The 20509-nt window shown below is 40.0% G+C and overlaps 1 protein-coding gene across 16 annotated transcripts in view; it reads left to right on the plus strand.

Annotated features, from left to right (window-relative positions):
• LOC121885897 (A-kinase anchor protein 2) overlaps nt 1–20509 on the plus strand; it is a 106932-nt gene that overhangs the window by 32780 nt on the left and 53643 nt on the right. For all 16 annotated transcript variants that reach the window (XM_042395710.1, XM_042395708.1, XM_042395712.1 and 13 more), the window contains 2 exons: nt 9819–9899; nt 16736–16857. In XM_042395710.1, the coding sequence (XP_042251644.1) occupies nt 9819–9899; nt 16736–16857 (203 nt within the window). The remainder of the gene's footprint in view (nt 1–9818; nt 9900–16735; nt 16858–20509) is intronic.

Below are 20509 nucleotides of genomic sequence, written 5' to 3' on the forward strand. Positions count from 1 at the left end.
GATATCCTACTGGAAGCGCCAAGAGCTTTGACATTAAGTACGGTCAGGCGCTGAATACAAGTAAATCATTCGAGTCCTTTTGTCTCCTCCAAATGATCATCTGTCTTGTCTCAACCGAGTGTGTGTACACTCTATCAAAGACAATAACAGCACTAATAGCTTTCAAGCCCCAACAAAGTAGTTAAATAGAGAAAGGTTACTGTTACACTTATAGTACTAACAACCCCCTTAGGCAGCTAAGCACTCCGTAAGTCTTAGAAAGAGCCAAACAACGCAGGTCCAGTGTAAATACAGAAGCTGGACTAAGTTTCCTGGAGCGCCTCAGGGAAAGTGAAGGATTTCTTAATCAGGGGGCAGGTTCAGAGAACCAAAATCACTGGAACAGAAGAGTTTAAACTTGACTAAAGTAGTTAAAAGTTTGATTGGTCATAGGTGCTAAAACTAGGTGATGTCGTCTTCAATAAGGATGGAGATAGGCGATACTAGGATGGAAAATATTGTGGTATATAAGGAGAAACAGTAAAACCAAGGGTTCATATGGACGTTTGCAGGCTAATATGTGTCATCAGTGGCAGCCTTTGCAAAACACAAGTTGAAAATATGTTTCTGGTGTGCATTTAAATCTTTCTTTCTTTAATTTTTTTTTAATGATCTGCCCATTTTCTGTCTGACTTGTCTTTCTGAATAAGCATTACTGAACCCCTGTAGAGAGGTATACGGCGCTACTGTAATGTGTCTGGTCTGCAGCTGACATGCTAATGATTTCATCAATAATTGATGCTCGCAGATTTCACTGTCATCACCATCAGTGTCTTTCTTCATCAATTCTTTAGCAGATCTTGAGCCAAATTGGACGCTTCTTCAAAAATCCGAGCCAAGCGTCAGACCAGACATCTCCGTATCTGAGCCTTCTTAATACGCAACCGCTGAATCTGACATCGGTTTTGATTAACGTGTCAAGTGGGATTCAAGATGGAGTTCCTTGCCATGTTTCATCTATTTAAATTCAAAATCACTGTCAGGAAGCACACAGCTGTCATTATAATGTTCATTTACCAAAGAGTGTGGCTCATGGATAAAGCAGTGAACTAATGGTTGTGGTTCAGCAGTTAGTCTTGTTGAAAGGACAACATACCTGTCTGTTAGATCATCAGCAGTTGGAGGGAGATAGGAGGGAGAGCTGTGATGATCACATTTAAGTCTTCCTTACAAGCATCTACAATATCTGATCTTAGTTCAGTTTTTGATTGTGCATGATTTATGGCTGAAAGACTAAAACATGATTGAAACATCTACTGTATATTGTTGTGATCTGCACGTTCAACAGCATCCTGACTCGACAGCTGATGCAGACAGCTATCATCTACGCTATTTAACTAAAAAAATAAAAAGTGCAGGTTGTTATAATTCAATTTACATAATTGACATGCTTTACACATTTAAGACAAACAAAGATTAATTGTATGAATTGATCGCCCACCACTAGAATGACTACATAGTGCAAGTATGCGTGTGTGTGTGTGAGTGTGTCTGTCTGTCTAATGCTTGTTTTCTAGATAACAAGATTACTCAGAGCATTAATCATTCGCTACAACAGAGGATGAGCCATTTGCTGCGTTTAATCTAAGAGTTGATTAGTCTGTTGGTCTGCACACATGCAAACAGACAAAGATTCCCACAGTCTGATAGTGATTACGGCCTGTCAGCTGCCAGCAGTGCTGGTTTCCATGGTTACTAATTGGTCGGATTAGGGGAAAAGTTGTGATGTCATGTTGTTAAATCCAGGCCTGTAATTGGTGTGTTATTAACATGTAATTATAGTAGTTGGAGGGAATACGGCAAGCTCAGGGTTTCCCAAAAAACTGATTGTGTTGCATATGTGTGTGTGTGTGTGTGTGTGCGCATGTGTGTGCGTGTGTTCACCGAAGCTGATGTATGTGGTTTTGAGATCAGCCACTGAATGGGGAGTGCTTCATCTTTCTAATTAGCTGTTGCCCATGTGGCCTGCCAATCACAAGCAGCACAGCAAAGTACATATACAAAAGTGTGTGTATGTATGTGTGTGTGTGTGTGTGTGTGTCTCTCTCTTTGTATGCGCTAATTCACTGACCTCTCTGTAGTGTCTGTGATATGTTTACACAGATGACCTCAGCCCTTTGGACTCTTAGTTGCCCTCCAACACACACGAGGCCACAAATCGTCTGGGGCCAAGTTTAGGGGGGGAATTAGGAAGTGGGAAGATGATGGTGGTGTGTGTGTGTTTATGGGAAAGAGAGCGAATGAGGAAATGACAGCTGCTGGCTGGCTGGGAACAGGGACAGGGACTGTGGATGATAAGAGTTGTAGATATTTCACACTCAAGATCTAAATCATTTCGTATGTCTTTAAGATTCTGAATGCCTGTGAGAATGATTAGCAGTTCCGCAAGATTAAAGTCCAGTTATTAATTATTTTAGTTCCTGGAAGTGACCTCAGTTGATCATCTGGATGAGCTCTGTGAAGTAATCTGTGTGTCACGGTCTCTATGGTGGGTGGACAGCGCTCTGGATTCACTTAGTGAGGTCTAATAGAGGGAAGTGAGCGTGGTAGGGTGAAGGTGAGGGGGATGCTACGGCTAGACCTCGGCATGCACTGAGATTTGTGACTGTGGCGGAGGGCCGGGGTAATGGGCTGCGTTGAGACTGGTAAATAGAGTGGGGGGCTGGGCTGTATGAAGGCAGGCATGTGCAGTTTCAGTTTGTGAAGTTTACCTACTCAGGGACTGACATATTGGCAGCATTGAAACCCTGAAAACAATTCGGACAATATTGATCGAGGTAGTCAAAATGCAGTGTGTTTTCAAAGTAAAATGTTTTCCCCCTAACCTACCAATAGTAACATGAGGCTGTGATCACATTTTCAGTACACTTTCTCAGTTTCTTTCGGTGTTTTTTTCCACTGCACGCAGGTTTAATGGCCCTGCTTTGTGCTCCAAGTCAAACATACCTGTTGCTTAACTGTTACTGCAAAAGTACACATTATGTTAATATATCACAATCCTAAAAATTCTGAGCATTTTGAAGGAAAGATCTTAGTTTTCCAATAGGTTGTTACAGATTAGCAATTTCATCATAGTTTGTAATGGCGATTATATAAACTGGGTGTGAACAACAGGAAAAGCCTAAAATAACCTCTGTATGAGATTGTTTGCCAAATCAGACCCATGTATTAATCCCTGTACCGGTGCTGATACAGTATTATACTCTATCTGAAATGAGGTTCAGCACAACTTGCTGACCTTAGGTGCAGCTAAATCAAATCTTTCCAGTCTATGTACTGTAACAGATGTTTGCCATCTCTTAAGGTTTTATTTAGTGAACATGGGATTTGGCTGATTTGGTTCCGTTGACTGAGAAGACAAATATCCCTGTCAGATTGCCCCCATCTGCTCCATTAAATTGAAATTGTGTATATGCAGACAGCACAAAGACGCAGCTGGTTGGCTTATGATACATCGCTGAACCCACCCGCATTAGTTTCGGTATATATGTTAAGGTCTGACCCGAATAGACTTCCTGAATTAGTGTCTTAGCTTTTGAATATTTGGCAGAGTGGGTGTTGTTGGATCCTAGAAAGGCAGGAGTGGAAAGGTGGCTACAGGAGGCTTGGTTTATGGACTTCAGCAGTTTATGGGGGTGGGGAGTGTGCTTGGGGCAAAGTCATTTTAAAGGGGGTGGGGGGGGGGGGGGGGAGAGAGGTGTGGTTTGTTGGTTAGTAGGGGGTCTTCGGCACGCCAGGCATTACATGCCATCTAAAATTAGCAGCAGCTGTCTTGGGCCTACTGGACAGTCTGGCGTGTTTTTGTGTGTGTCTGTGTGTGCAAGCCTATGAGTGTGTGTGTGTGTGTGTGTGTGTGTGTGTGTGTGTGTGTGTGTGTGTGTGTAAGTAAAGGGGGTTCATAGATACTTGAGACAGGAGAGGCTGGAATGCAGCTCTAGTGGGCACTGCTGGTTTTAAAATTATTTTTGTGATATTTGAGCTTAATTAGATAGTAAACAATATAGAGTGACAGGACAGAGAAATAGTGTAGACACTGTGACATAGAGCTAGTTTAACACATTTAACACATATGGTGGGCAACCTAGCAGCTACAGCTATGAACGCAACACAACGTCGGTCTCATTATTCTCCTAATAACAAAGAAACTTTGGTTTGCTGATATCCGTGGTGTGAAGCAGACATCAGGATTACTACAAAAAGTTTTCTGTGTTTTCAGCGTATGTGCAGAGGTATGCACGCTTGTGTCTCTCCTCAATATGGACACGATGAGTATAGTCACCACCTGCTCCTATCGCATGACAATGGTATGCAAGACGTTTCAGTGATGTGCCAAGTTTGCATTCACCGACACCACCTTTAAAGCTAAAGAGTTATCAGGTTAACGTTCACACGCCTCCGTTCAATAACAAATTATCATTGTCTGAGAAGGATATCACACTCATGTAGTAACTATTAACAGCAAGATGCAAAAATGACGTTTTCATAAGGCTGCGAGTGTTTGCTGCGCGTTGTCATGGCAGCTAATGATTATTTTCATTCATTTCATTGTTTTATAGATCAATATAGCAGTTTTTTCATTCAACATTTTTGAATCTAGAAAATGTAAAAAAATGAAAAAGATATTCAATTTATAATGATAGCACAACAAAGAGAATCAGCAAATTCTCACATTTGAGAAGCTGGAAGCAGCAAATGTTTGATTTTTTTTTTCCCTTAGTGGATGACTTAGTACCATTTCAGTCTCTGTTCTCTCAGTGTTCGGGTATGGCGGCCTGCTGACTGGAAGATGATCTTCACTGTGAGATGTTTCTGCTGGGTGTGTTGGCATGTGCAGAATGTGACCCATCTGATCCGTACCCCACTTCTGTTTACAAGCTTAACAGCAAGCAGAAGTTTAAATCCAAGAGAGTTACATCACTCCTTTCATGCATCATAATCATGTTTGCGTGACCTTAACAATGTGACAAAGTCTCCACTGTGGCTCGGCCATTTTAAATATCGAACACAGACTTCTGTTTTAGTGTTCTCGGATGGTGCCAACAGTAGCAGGAAAAGTGATGCCCTCTGTATAAGAGTTTAACGGCAAGCCAAGTGGGGCCAGACACTCAGTGAGTCAGAAGTGTGGGAAGTCATGTGTGTGTCACCAAAAATGTTAACATATTTTCCTGAGGAGGAGGGAAATACAGTGAACAGAGCAGTTCCTGTCAGTTCAACTGTACAGCTGTAATCTTTTTTTTATATAAACTGGAGATTCATCTAATGAATTTAAGAAGCAATTATGAACTGATTTCATGGGAACTGTGTGACAGCAAGATAAAAAGTCCACAGTAAGATTATTGGCACCAAAACCCAATTCAAGCCAGTAAACAGAGTTTTCAGAGTTTTTCTGATCATTCAATGTGTACAAGTACAAAAGTTTAAAGAAGCAGTGCAGTATATTAGAAATTCTTGAATCTACACATACATACATACATGCATACATACAATCATACAGTATATATATATAAATTCTCGATATAAATACATAAAGAATTTTGGTCTAAGATATTTTGAGAGGAACATTTTATCAACTAGCTCTTTTAACAGGACAAGTACTAAAACTGGAGGAGTTTGCTGTATTAGCAGAGTCCGTGTCTAGGATTCCTTCTTGGAAATCCTTGAGGAAACCTCAGGAGGGAATTCCGAAAGGAAAACTTGGACAACACTTTGGGAACAAAAAGAAATAATACTGTACGAGACGACAGGGCCTTAGCCTCTGTCAGTACATCCTGAGATACATCTGTCCATGCATACCAGCAGCCACCACCAGAGTGAATGTTTGAGTTAAGACTGTGTTCAGACATAAAGTTGCACTACAGCAAAGCAATGGTTGCATTTGTGTGAGATTATTGTTGTTGTTGGAAACGCTAAAACTTGTAATGCCTAGAGAGCACACAGCGGTTTATTTTCTTTTGAGGCAGGATTGTACATGTTTTCACAGCAGCAAAAATCATAATCGTAAAATATTACTGCATATCATTAAATTCTCAGATGATACAGCCATCCTGCACAGAGATAGCAGTTCATCAGCTTACTATAAAATAGAGAGATTTGTGCAATGGTGTGATACTGATCATCTTGTCCTGTCCTGTGAAGAAGACTAAGGAGATGGTGTTTGACCCAAAGGCAGTGGGCGACCTTAGGCCAAGGGTTGTCCACAATGTATCCATCACTCATATTGATAACACACTCAGCTTTAGAGTCCATGTTGAAAGTCTCTGTTTTAGACTTCTACAGCAGATACATTTTTAACACTGACTAAGGGTCTATGGAGTTGAGCAGAAGTTCATGTCACTATTTTACCGTGCAGTATTAGAGAGTATTATAAGATATGGTATTACAGCCTGTTATGGTAATTTGACGGTACAGCTGAAATCACAGATTGCTTGTCTGGTACAGACTGCTATGAAAATTATGGGGGTCAAAAAACACTTGTCCCTCCAAACAATTTATGAGCAGTCTACTATCAGACACGCACAGAAAATAGTGTCTGATCCAACTCACATTCTCCACACAGAGTTCCAGTTTTTACCTTCTGGTAGAAGATTCAGAGCTCCCAAGAGCAGGCTGAACCATTACAAACATTCATTCCTGCATATGTCCATTAAGCTTCTAAACACTAACATGTGATGTAGATGTCGGCCATGAGGGTCGCGCAATATGTCGCCATTGTCAGTAGGTGTATATGAGTATATCTGCACATACAAACTGTGATATATATGTATGTGCAAACTGTGTATGGACGCCATGTGCTGTTAAGATGCTGACATTCTTTCTTATACTATTCAGTAAGTATGATTTTATCTTCTATGGAACTGCAGGAACAAATGTGGAACAAATTTCCCTACGGGAACATTAAAGTATATCTTATTTTATCCTCTCCATCTCAGCACTTGTGAGATAACTGGTAAATTGGAAAATTGTTGAAAAGTATGCTCCGAGGTATTCTACACGAGCTGGTACGTTTACGTGTTTGGATGTGCAGTATTTGATTTGGTGTGTTTGCAGAATATGTTGCATTGTGCTGCAGCAAGATATGAGCTAGTGTAAACTTTTTTTTTCTGTGTGTTGTTTTTTTTTTCACATCCCTCAGCAGCGAGCACCCTCGCTCTGTTGCCTCATGAAATGAATGAGGAGTCTGTGTTATTTGCTGCAGAGTTGTTGTCTGTCTTAAAGGCCCCTCAGGACACTTTATTATACAGTATGAAAACCACAGACTTAAAAGTATTATTTTTTTGTATAGAATACTGTGTTTCACATGGAAACAGCATTACTGTGGATGCCCACGGTATACATTTTATTTCTGGAATGTGATGGAAACCGGCACCCGAGCAATCTTTGATCAGGGATGTCAAGCATCTGTGTGTGTGTGTTCCTATGTGAATTACTGTATAGTCAAGGATTCTCTATTTTGGATATATTAAAGTCTACTTACTCATGCCTGTGAGAGTACCGTGGATTTATATTAGTGTGTGTGTGTGTGTGTGTTTTGCCCATTCCTCGACCACATGTCCTGTATGGTCCCTGACATCTGGTGACCATATTCCTGATCAGGCCCTCTGTACTTCACAAGCCATGGGAACTGCTGCTAAGTAGGCTGCTGCGGTGTGTGTGTACATGTGTGTGTTTGTGTGTGTGTGTGTGTGTGACAGAAAGAGAGAGAGAGAGAGATGACCTCAGGTTCGGTGCAGATGTTTTCACAGCCTGTGCGTAGCTCCGTGATGTGTCCTCCCAGCGAGCCTGAAAACGTCAAGTTGTTTTACTTCATTCTGTTCTGTTCTGTTCTATTCTGTTCTGTTCTGTTCTGTTCTGTTCTGTTCTGTTCTGTTCTGTTTTTTCATGACTGTGTTGTTCTGTTTTTAAGGATCCTTGTGTTTCCTCTTTTTTTTTTAAAGAAAGTCTACTTGTTTTCACTCAGATTTTGCAAAAAGCTGTGTGTGTGTGTGTGTGTGTGTTTCTTGCTACAAGAGGACATTATACGACTAAAATACTATTACTACTCACTGTTAGTATTACTATTCACCATGGAACAGAGACTCTGGAGGCGAAGACCCAGGGCGAACGCAGAATCTTATCCAACCTAAATGACCAAACAGGTTATTTGTCAGAACTTCCCAAAACAACCCATGTGACTGTTACAAAAATGTGGATGTGGTTTGACTAAATCTAGACAATTAAAAGTACTCGGTTATAGTTAAGAAAAGATTATGGTCATTGTTTGAAGAAAGTCATGTTGATTGTGAACAGCACTCTCCGTTGTCAAAGCCACATACTCCAACCTCCTCCGTAGGATTCTTGGCAGCGTTATAACAATGTCGCACTACTTCTGGCTTCGCTTCTGAGAGACAGCCGTCGAGAAAACACAATATAAATCATATGTTCAAATGATCAATTCTGTCACTGTTCTGGTGAGGACAGCCTCTTCCAGTTGAGAGTAAAAACAAAACTGTTGCAGAGATGCCGATTATAACCTTATAACTCAACTTTCTATATTGATTTGTGACTCATTTTTCTTCCATTTTCCGATAAGCGACTACACTATTCTGTTCTATTTTAACATTTTCTATCCCATTTATCTCACTTCTTTTAAGTTCTGCTATCACTTCTCCCATCTATTCTTGTCAAATCCTGCATCACTCTATTGAGGTTTCCTCTCTTTGAGATGCGGTCTAACCGTTTATTCACATTTTGGGGTTTTCCCTGATAGTTATATTTAGCGAACAGGAAGCGTCCCAGAAATCCTTGCTCTGCTCCCACCGAGAGCAAGCGAGAGAGAGAGAGAAAGAGATAAAGCCGCACACACATCTACAGTATCTCATGCCCTTCAGCCCCAAGCAGGGTTGCGGTGGGATCCGCTGTGTTTACATTCCCATGCGTCAATTTAAATTCTGACAGTCGCCCCACATCGCCGCTGTCTTTTCAGTATTTTATTTTATTTTTTATGATTCAAACCTCTGACTCATCTTCCGCCAAGCCCGGCCCTCCCCATCATCAGCTTCATTCATCTCTGCATGAAGTTAAGGATTGTTCTCCTCACCTCAAGTTCAACCTCAGCTCTGTTTTTAGGGTTTCAAGGCCTAATCTCTCGTCTTTAGATAGCCTGTGGACCCTAACCCCTCTCAACCCTTGATAAGCTCTCACCTCTGACCCAGCGAATACTTCACTTCCTTCCTGCGTGCACCCGGGGATCATTTTTCTCCCCATCTCCTAGAATGAGAGGTTCAATGTTAGAGATGTAGTCGAGGTAGTGGAGATTTGCTGTCGCGCTAATGAAATCTTATCATAAAAAGGAATCTCAGCTTTGTTTAGAGTTGTAGCCTGTTTTGGAACTTTCCCTGATTAGTTTCTGTATTGTTGAAACCACACACCGGGATAAAACTTGGATGTAGCTTCTGTGACATTACATAACCAGTAGACTGACAATTTCAAAATTAAGTCGGACAATATATTGTATAAGAAGCCATTAAGTCTCTGCTCACCTTTAAATGAAATATATGAAATCCTTAATTGCCCTGAGGAGATCTTGTCTTCCAGATGATGAGCATTAAGATTAAAACAACAATGAACAGCATGCTTTAGTGCATCATCATGCTCAACTATATTCTTCTTCACTGCCCTCCAATAAAAAACAACTAATGAAACTACCAATAGTATTAATCCACAACAATGAAACATTGCATTTGTAATGACTCATTGCGAGTGGATATTCATTTTCATGTCTTCTGTTCTTTGTCCCTCAGGAGAAGCGAAAACGGCAAACTGAGATTGAAGACAAAAGAAGTCAGCTCGATGACCTGGTGCTACAGCTACAACACCTCAAGGTCGGTTTGTGTGTGTGTGTGTGTGTGTGTGTGTGTGTGTGTGGACTGTAGGTGGTTAGCTTACAGAATTGAAGCTTATTGTTATTTCACTTGGATGTTTGAGCTTCACTGTGCAGAATGATGTCAGACAAGAAGTCTGTTTTCACATTCACCTGCTGAGGGAGGAAAGTTGTGCTCAATTTAAGTCATCACAACTGGTTTGTAGCCAATCATGATCCAATATGCAAGTTACACAAATGTGCAAATACACTGAGAATACAATTTCCTGTGAAGTAGGAGACATCCTGTATACAGCTGTTAAACTTGAAATCAAAAATATTTGCATATAGATAGATTGTGTTTTTTTCAGTGAGGGAGAAGGAGTACAGTATGTCATTTAAAGTATTTTAATGAGGTATTTGAACTTTTTCAATCAGATACAACTTATTCAAAAGCAGATTATTGTTATATGTCTTAAAATGTTTGGAGGTGCTGCTGCTGGTGAAATGACTGCTGGCACATCTAAAATCTGTCTTGATTCAGTGTGTTGGTTGGATCTAATAGAAAGCCAACTTACTCAGTTTATACATGGCTTTTCCTTTTCTGTGGGCTGGACCCACTAAGCCATAGAAATACTGTGGTGTCCCTTGGGAGGAAAACAACAATTTATTAACAGTACACAGGCTACTGTAGACTCTAGCCAAAAGCAAAACAATAAGAAACTGCTAACTGTGCTGTTAGCGCTGAACTAGCCTCTAGCTTAGACTCCTGCATATAGACTAACTCAGTGGTTCTCAAACTTTTTCACATCAAGGAAATTATTCCCCTTCTTGCTGGGGACGCCCCGGGACACCCTCAAGGACTCCACTCTGAGAACTAGGAAAAACAACAAACATTCCCTCTTATACTCTGCCAGTCACTGGTATTCTATCTCACAGCGACACTCAACACATTACAGTAACTCCTATCATGTCATTAACTACTATACTACTCTGTGTGTGTGAGCAATACAGAAGCAGAGGCGGGTAATGAGATGCTGGTGAAGCGTCAGATATTGACTTTGGGGTTAACTGAGAATGAAGTCTGAGTAAAGGTGAAGGTCAGGTAGGTAGGTTAGGATCAGAGGATAGTGTGTGTGTGTGTGTGTGTGTGTGTGTGTTCTTACCTTGACCCTAAATGTCAGAGAGAGATAAAGAGCCAGATTGTGCTCTCTCAAAGGTACATCATGTGCCTTGTTTTACAGTTTTGTTCTGTTCCTGCATGCTACTTTTACATGCACATGCGTGTGTGTTTAATGACTTGCGTGCACAGATAAATGTGTTTGTCAGTTTCTGGCCAACAGGTAGTGGTTCATTTTATCTAAACATCCAAAAATTTCAGTGCTCCTGGTGCGCAGGCCTCTTAGAACAGACAGGCCTGGCTGTTTTCTTCTTTCCAGAGAAACACTCAAATCCAATCACACATAAACATTTCCCACTAATAATCACTGCCAGCTACCACTGCAAAGCCAAGATTTTGTTTCAAGTAAACATAGATTTGACATTCAAATAATAAGTGCTGCATAGATGGGGAAACAAACTGCTGACAGATTGTTAGTTAGCTTTCAGGCATCTGTAATTAATGTTGAGTTTTTGAACCTTTCATCCAATGAGAAACATGCCCCTTGACCTCACACACGCAAGCTCAGAGGAACACATGACTATGCCTGTCAGGTGGAGACACACCACACACACAAATACATAATGTCAAAGCTTCTACTTATGACAACCTTAATGCACAAATGTTTGCTTCTTCATCATATTTTTAGAATGTATTCGTAAATAAAACTGAAGTCAGAAATAAGTAAAAAGAAGTTTAACTCTACACGATATATAAACCTACAGTATATGTATGATACTACTTAGTTAAGGTATAATTCATAAACTCAATGTATTAATTGCACTTTTTGCATTCTATAATGTTGAGGGATTTTTGCTTCACCTCTAAAAAGAATAGTATGGAAAATCCTGCAGCCATAAATGCTGTACAGATGCAGCATGGGTGGGGAAACAGTTGTGGGTACCCATTATACTACAAATATGGTAGCCAGTTTTAATATTTGCAATAAAAATACATTCCTTTCTTTAATTAGAACCTTTAAACACACTTGGCATGAATGGATCCTTTATTATGATTCCTGCACGCTGGTGTTTTCCAGTATTTAACACCCATTTATGGAAATATCGACAGAAGAGAAACATTGATTAAAGCCATGTGTACAGTGTGTTTCAGGCCATTAAAGCATTGTGCTCAAATGCAGTTCAGACATTCACGAAGGTTAAGCTGATTCACAGCTGTTGAACCTGACTTTGATCACAGTCCAGATTGTGTCCAGATTTCTTTATTCTAAGTGCAAACTGATCTAAGCCTTACTGATCAGTTTGGTGTGACTGTTGCAAAAACATCAAAACTGTCCCAGCGCTGCATAAATTTGAGCCTGTAAGGTTTATCATTAGCAAAAAAAAAAAAGTATAATTTTTAAGTATACTTGATACTTTTTTGTCACCAAAATATTCAATCTCTTTTCTCTCTGACCACTGATGATGATGACAATATGAGTTACGCTGCATCATGTCATGGCACATGTATACTGGTAAAATGATTTGTTTTAGGTCTAGGGGCTTCAACCTTCTTGAAGCTGTGCAACCAATCAAAAATGACAATAACAACATGTGACCGTGACAGTGAAAAGTAATATTTGTAACAAAGAACAACATACTGTATAATGTTAACTGCTGACATTTTTGGCTACTGCAGTAACTGCACTTTAGACTACTAGCCTGTGCTGTCTATAATAAGAAAGTTTTCTCATTTTAACACAATCCTTTTCACGTAATAATAGATATAGGAGATTGTTTCATGTTATAATTATATACTTTTCTCATTATTGCTAGTTACTAAATAATTCTGAAAAAACAAGAAGCTTTTCTTGTAATAACAATTTACCGTTTTATCTTATTATATCGCAAAACTTTCCCATTATTTTACATGATGAATGTACCTCATCAAAACAAACTTTCATTATAACATAAGTTGATAAGTTGTTAAGTGTCTTGTTAATAACAGACACTTCTATATATCATTAAAACAAGACAAAGATCCAGTTAGTGCCTATACAGAAGATATTGTAGAATACATTGTCTAGAAAAAGTGAAAATTACTGGTTTATATGGTTTGATTTACCTTTATAAAATTTCTCATTATAACAAGAAATTGAGCAAATATTTTTTTGTTATGGTGGCATCAATGCGTTGCCACAGAAACCCACAACAGAAGATAAGTAATAACATGCTGGCAGCCAATATTCAGTTCACAAAAGCTTTTCCATTTGCTGTTCTAAACACGGTGAAAGATCCATCCTGCTGCACAGAAAATGATGTGTTGAGCCACAATATGTGAACAAAGAAAGGAGCGCCACCTGCAGAAATTCAGATGTTTGAAGGAAAAACCTCCTCCAAATATGTGAGGCAGCCTGCCTCTTGTATCTATCTCCTGTGTATTTTCCATATTCCCCAGAGATAGCAACAGATGTCATCTGAATGCAAACTAACCCCAATGTGTTAGCGCTCTGCTTTATCCACTGAACCTAATCGAGAATCAAGCCCCAACCCTACCCAGCCAACGCGCTGCTCTGTTTAGTTTTCTTGCATACAACACCAGTAGGCTTGAACTCCAGATGTAATCAGTGTCTGGTCACGCAGTCCCATTTAATGGCCATTACCTCTGAGTGCCACACAGCCAGGCAGCATGAAGCAGGCTTTGTAATGCGCTCTCCAGAGACATAGTGGCCTGGGAGAGGAAATGGAGACTGGAGCCCAGAGATGTGATAAGGACCTCTGCACTGTATGATTCAAGCTTCTCAGAATGGAGGCGTTGATCTGAGTCTGGAACCATGTAAACATCACAATACTTTCAATCTTGTTGTGGGTGTATTTTGGCGGTTTCTGTTCTAAATTGATGATCTAAAAAAAAATGGATGGTTTGTTAGTCGCCGTAAGAAGGTAAAGTACTAGTTGCAGGACATATATTTCAGTTTTAGAAATAATTATTTGTTCTTGGAGGCTGAACTTCAAATACTTAAAAACGTAGATTAGGTTAGATGTTCTAATCTAAACAGCTATAAACCTCTCCTGTAAGAGTGGTTGTGTGTCAGAGCTCAACAGGAAATGGAAAGTCTGTTAAACAGCGTGAGAGAGAGCAGAGAGCAGGCTGGTCCTCAGAGGAAACAACTGGTCGATCACCCTACACAACTTTATGCATAACTGATTTGTTGACTGCTGCAGTGGAACTGGAAACTTTTTTACATGTAGTGATTTTTTTTTTTTTTTTTTGGCAATAGTAAAATTCCACAGAGAGGTCAGATGTCAGGGTAAACTACAGGCCAGCATCCTCCACTGGTTAAATGATGGTTTCTTTACCTCAGAATATTACTGTGATCTTGATTTACCCTGTGATATATGGAGTTCTCTTTTAAGATACACTTGCATCTGGCTTAGTTTGGTCTCAAGCTAAAGCTGCAAATTAGAAAACCTATTAAACCTTTATTTAACCAAAGAGTGACTGATCATTTTGGTTTTCAAGATTGCAACAAAGAGTTATGCCAAAGGTCCTTTTATAGCAATACTAGTGGCATGACTCTAAGGATGGAGATGTGAATTATCAGACTTCAAACCGGCATTGTCAGACTGAAACATCTCAACAACCATTGGATGGATTGCCATGAAATTTAGTACAGACATTCATGATACCCAGAGAATGAATCCGTCAGACTTCAGTAGTCCCCTGACGTTTCCTCTTGCACCACCAGCAAGTCAAAGTTTTCACTTTCCTGTGAAATATCTCAACATCTACTACATGGATTTAGACAAAATTTGGTATTTATGGTTCCTAGACAATGAATTTGTCCAATACTAAACCAAACACTTGCAAAACTAATGATGATTCCATCAGCTTCAGCTGCACTTTGTGTGTTGCGCTAATTAGCAATTGTTATTAGCTGACATGATAAACTAATTTGCTGAATATTGTAAACACTATACATGCTAAACATTAGCATGTTAGCGTTGCCATCATTAATATATTGGCATGCCAATATTAGCATTTAGCTCAAAACAACGCTGTCCCCAAGTACAGCCACACAGAGCCGCTAGCGTGGCTGTAGACTCTTAGTGTTATTTATTTCTGTCAGTATACACTCAGTCTAGTTGATAAACAGGACGTGCAATTTCAGTTTCATTCGAAGAGTTTGACAACTCTGAATATGTGATGCACTTGATGTGGCTATGTGAGGTTACCTTGGGTCTCTGGGACTGCAGCAGCTACACACACACAGACACAAACAAACAAATAGCCCAGCTGCAACATTCTGACAACAGGTGGTAAAAAGCTTTGGAATAATTTCTGCGCAGCCCATTGTGTGGTTTCTGAGTGTTTGTGCGCACATACACTCATGCTGTTAATTGTCAGCTCTACAACTTGGAGCCAAGCTACGGTTTGACAGTAAACAGCCAAAGGTGAAACTAAAGTGTTCCTGCTCAACTCTGGCAGAGTCCCAGACAGAGACGAAGACATTAGACTTAGAAACATAAACACACGGCTCTAGCAGTCATCTTTAAAACATGAAATGGAGTAAGACATTTGGTACTTTCACCCCTGTATTTTATAAGTATTTTCTGATGTAAACGTGGTTCTGAGGTCTACTCTTGAGTCCTTAACTAGATGTGTGTGCTGAAGCAACGACATTCTGCATATTATACCTTTAATTACATATTATTTTATTTTAGGTAAGATATTAAAGTTATCTGACCTCACAAATTCAAGCTAGTCATCCTGCCCTCATAGCTATCTGGGTAGATTATATTTGGCTTTTTTTGGGGTGCCCTGTTGGCTGTGCAAAGTCACGAATCAACTAAAAAAAGTAATCACCTTTGATTTGTATATATACCAGCATAACTCTTTGTCCCCACACCATTCCAAGAATAATACTCTGCAAACTTTAAATAGAACTGGTGGTGCATCTTAATGGGGGGGCAGTTTGTTGTGTCTTCAGGCAGCAGCTGGACAGCTAGATTTTCAGCTCTACCTCTGAGAAATGTTTGTGCAACAAAGAGTCCCATCAGTCTCATCACACAGCAGTAAATTGATCAAAGAGCATAAGGCTCACATACAAGAACTCAATGAACTGCAGAGTTAGTCAAATCCAATAGAAAAGGAATACTCAAAATGCCCCAAATGGAAGCACAAGGCAAATTCTTTGGAATTTAAGAAAGACAAATTTAGGAAAAAAAGAGCCTTGTTTTTCTCTATAAGAGATTGTACAATACCAACAAAACATTTACATCTATTTAAGTGTGAACATAACAAAATAGCCCGTAATAACTGTATATAACACATGAATTAATTACTGTAGTTCTCTTGGCCTGATAGGATTCACCTTTAGGAAAGTGTAACAGCTGAGGTGGGAGTCTACCTGTGTTATGTAAAATCTTGTGTTCATGTGTGGGCCAATGTGTTTATTTATTTGTTCTAGCTGTGCTCGGCAGTCATCGCAATAATCTCTCAGAAATTAGTCTTCATAATGGAGATTAAAATATATCACAACCAAGCTAGAAAAGAAGAAGTCTGAATAATCTGCTGGGGTGGATTTTCCTACTCCAAAACACTGCCAGTAGTTCAAGAAGAGTCAGTGAAGTTAACTTGCTGTCTTGCTTGTAAGAAGTCAAAAAGTCACTTAGTGTCAAGCTGAGGAGGACCTCCAATGTGGCTGCCAGAATGTGTTACACCTCTAAACACCTAACACGTCTCTGTTTCCTCCTCAGTCCAAAGCCATGCGTGAGCGATGGCTCCTCCAGGGGATGGGAGTGGAGGAAGAGGAGGCACGGCGGAAACAGCTGGAACAGGATGAAGAACAAGGAAAGAGGCTGGAAGACATGATACATAGGTACTGTACATACACTTATACACTTAGGGCTTTGTTTATTCTTTATGCTCCTTGTGGCATAGCCGCTTACATCTTTTTTTTTCAGCAAGTCGTTTGTTGTAGGACGTAACACATTTCCAACACTAGCATGATCAGACTCGGATACTGAACAGATGCGCGTAGCAAAGTCACAATAACAAGAGTCGTCACATCTGTTTTTGTTACAGCGCATCTGCTTTTCTTTCAGGCTTTGTGTAGTCTTCAGTTTTGACTGAACTGAGATGTATTGTAAAACACAGATCATATCACCTTCTTGGCTTTCCCTTCTTATGTCCCATGTTCTGACCCTCAGTTCAGCCAACCATGGCAGTTTTATGACAAGGTCAAACGCCTGACAATCACATTCTTACATCCCATCCACACGGTCCAAACATTGTGCTTTGTCTTGTTAACACTGGTCAAAAACATCAGATATGTATCACATGTGATACTAACAATGGAGCGCTGCTACACTTTAAGCTGTAGAGTGAACATGCACTGCAGTAGATAGATATATCAAACCCTGAGGAAAGTATCAACAATAGCGGGGTTATGTACACCACTTTAATTACGTAAGCCACATTTGAAGCATCGAACCAGACTCCCAAAATAGAGCTATAATTTGGTGAGACTACATGTGGCTCAACACAAACACGCTCATTTCGCACAGCAGTTAACATGCACACAACAAACACACACTGTAACTTGAGAAGTGTTGGAGGTAGGGGATTCTTCAGGGCACAAATCTACTAGTTCTGTAACCTTAGAGCAAAATCTCTTCTGTGCACTGATTTGAAAACAAACACCAAGAGCTAAACTGTATATATGTGTAACCTCTCTAAAAACAGATATGACAAGAGCTGACAAGGAATGAACAAAGAGAGGGATAGAACAGAGAGGAAAAAAGAGGAGGGAGGCTTTAGGGAAAACGAGAGCCGAGGGAAGGAAGGAAGAGGGGAAACTCATAAAGCAGAAACAGTACGTTACAAGATAGAAGCGAGGCAAGTGAAAGCAGGGTGTAATTGCCAGAGGAAAGAGAGTGAGATATTGAGAAGATTGAAAGAGGAAAAAAAGGAGAGGGTGATGTGGTTCTGTGTGCACTTCCTGCGTTTGTGTCTCTGGGAGGAGCTTCCTGATTCCCATCCAGCATTGCTGCGGGATAGTCACTTATTCCCCGATAAAGTTGGGGCATGAGATCACCGGTGCTATGAATAAAGTGCTAGCTCTTGTCATCATGATGCTGAGTGTTTTCCACTGACGGGGTGGGGGTATTGTGCTGGGCTACACCTTGTCCTGTCTGAGACAAAACATGCATTTTAGATTCAGGTTTCGTTTTTGTTTTGTTCATTTGGGGTTTTTTTTAGATTTTTACGAGCTGTTTACTGGTAGTATAGCAGAGAAGATTCATCAGATTTTTTTCCTGAAGTGATGAATTAACTTTAGACTGTGGAAAGAAACTAATTGCCAGCGATGGAATGAAAACTGACTTGAAGTGTAAATGTTTTGAAACGTTTACTGCATAAAATTAACGAATGAGCTGCGTATTAAGTGTATGTGAACTGGAAACCAAAGTTATAATGCAGCATGCCTAGTGGCTAATTAGCAAGCATAGTTATCCATAGAAACAAGACTTCACTTATATTCCAATTAGTACAATATTTTTGTTAGATTGCATGTCAACGTGTAGAGAACTGACAAAGAGTGAAGATGGTTGGCAGGGACTGGAAATGTTGCCTCTTCAGCAAGGTAATGCATGCATGTATCGAAAAGCAAGAACGTCCTTGAAAGTGCATAAAATGCCCGAGAAATTAAAGTTCTTCTCCAGACATATATTAAGACATATAAAAATACTCTACTTGGAACAATGCTGTGTGTCTGTTTTCCACACAAAAGTACAATTACAGTGTTAAAATTGGTAAAAATAGCATCTACTCCTCCCTCATTAAAAAAATCTAGAATCTATGAATATGCAAATGTATTTCATTTCAGAAGTTTAACTGCTGGACACAAGATGTTTTCTATTTCATTGTGAAGTCCATTCTCAGTGTATGTACACTAGTGTAAGTTACATATTGGACCAGGATTGGCTTCAAACTAGTTGAGATGTCACAAATCCTGCTCACAGGACCACACCTAAAGCTCAGATTTTCAATGAGCACAGAGAAACTTTCCACTTTCAGCAGATGAATGTGAAAACAGCCTTCTAGTGTCAAACTCTACTAAACTCTGCACAGTGAAGCTCAAACATCCAACTGTTTGAACAATAAGAAAAAAATATTCAGGAGTGGATGGGGACTTTAAAAGAGACGCAGCAAAAAGGGAAAGCCTCAAAATGTGATTTTTTTTTTGGGACAAGACAACCTAAAGTAGCAGAAACTGTTACCATGCAGCACAGAATAGAAGAAAACATGACTCAGCGCAAACTCCTGCATCAACAAAAACTGAAATAAACATATGGTAAAGAATAAATCTCAGTATTGGAGTAGAGGACAGGCTGTTCCTCTTTAGGGCTTCTGTCAGTATCAGGAAGTGGGTGTGAAGTTAAAACTAATCAGCCAACATGCAGTGAATATATATTATTTCATAGTTCATGTGTTTGAGTGATGGACATCAGAGCGAGCTCAGGAAATTGGGCTTGTGGAGAGGCTCTGGGTCAATTTGGCATCAGTAAATCAGGCTCATGCTCCACCTCTTCATCTATCAAATCTCTGCATGAAAGAGAGTCTGTTAGCCACCAGCTACCGTAGCTTATCACCAGTGCTGAAACAGCGTCGACATCGTCACAAACGCCAGGATAACATTCGCTCGGGTATAAACAGAACAGCTGTGAATGGTCAAAGAGAGAGCATTGTAGACAAAGTACAGTTGTGATTGTGGAGCAGCTTCGCGTGAGTCAGTTCATTCAGCTGCTGCTGAATAGACGTGTTGTCTTTTTCAAAGAGGAGATATTGCAGTTTGTGGTTTCAATTACTTACAAAAGCAATTAAAACCTCAAAGATAACTCTTTACTGTGTTACACTGTCGTGTGTTTACGGTCTGGTTTTACTTTTTGTTTTTACAATGTAGCCAATTCCAACTTTATTGAGTTTCTCTGTATAGTAACAGACAGGAAGCAGAAAACCAAAGCTGAAATGAGAGTCAATCTCAGGCTGCCATGATATGTGGGCATTTCTGATTCCACTACACATCTGTATCACAAAGAAGACTTGAATTCACTCTGTATTTTCAAAATTTCTGAACGCCTTTCATTTCCAGGCTGCTAGGAAGTTTCTGAGTTCTAAGTTAGTGGATGCTTTGTGAAATAACCCTTGTTCTGTATCGGGCACAGTTATATACCAGTTGAGTCAGTTATCATCGTAAAAGACTCCAAGCAAAACTCCAGCAAAGCTCGGATAACCTGGCTTTTTCCCTGCATGTTTATACATAAGCAGTGCTGCACAAACAGTTCTCAAGCCGTTGCCATTGTGAGCCAGGGTCTCAGATGTGTGCTGAAAAATGCTTCGAGAGAAGCTCAGCTGTCTGGGACTACATTCTCGGGGCTTTCAGAAAACAATCTTCTCCAGTGGGTACAATAAAGCCACAGAGCACATGTGTGGGAGTCAAAGGAGTGCCTTTCAGTCACACAAAATCCTAA

This window comes from Thunnus maccoyii, chromosome 19 (genome assembly GCF_910596095.1).
Source record: "Thunnus maccoyii chromosome 19, fThuMac1.1, whole genome shotgun sequence".
Taxonomy (NCBI): Eukaryota; Metazoa; Chordata; class Actinopteri; order Scombriformes; family Scombridae; genus Thunnus; species Thunnus maccoyii.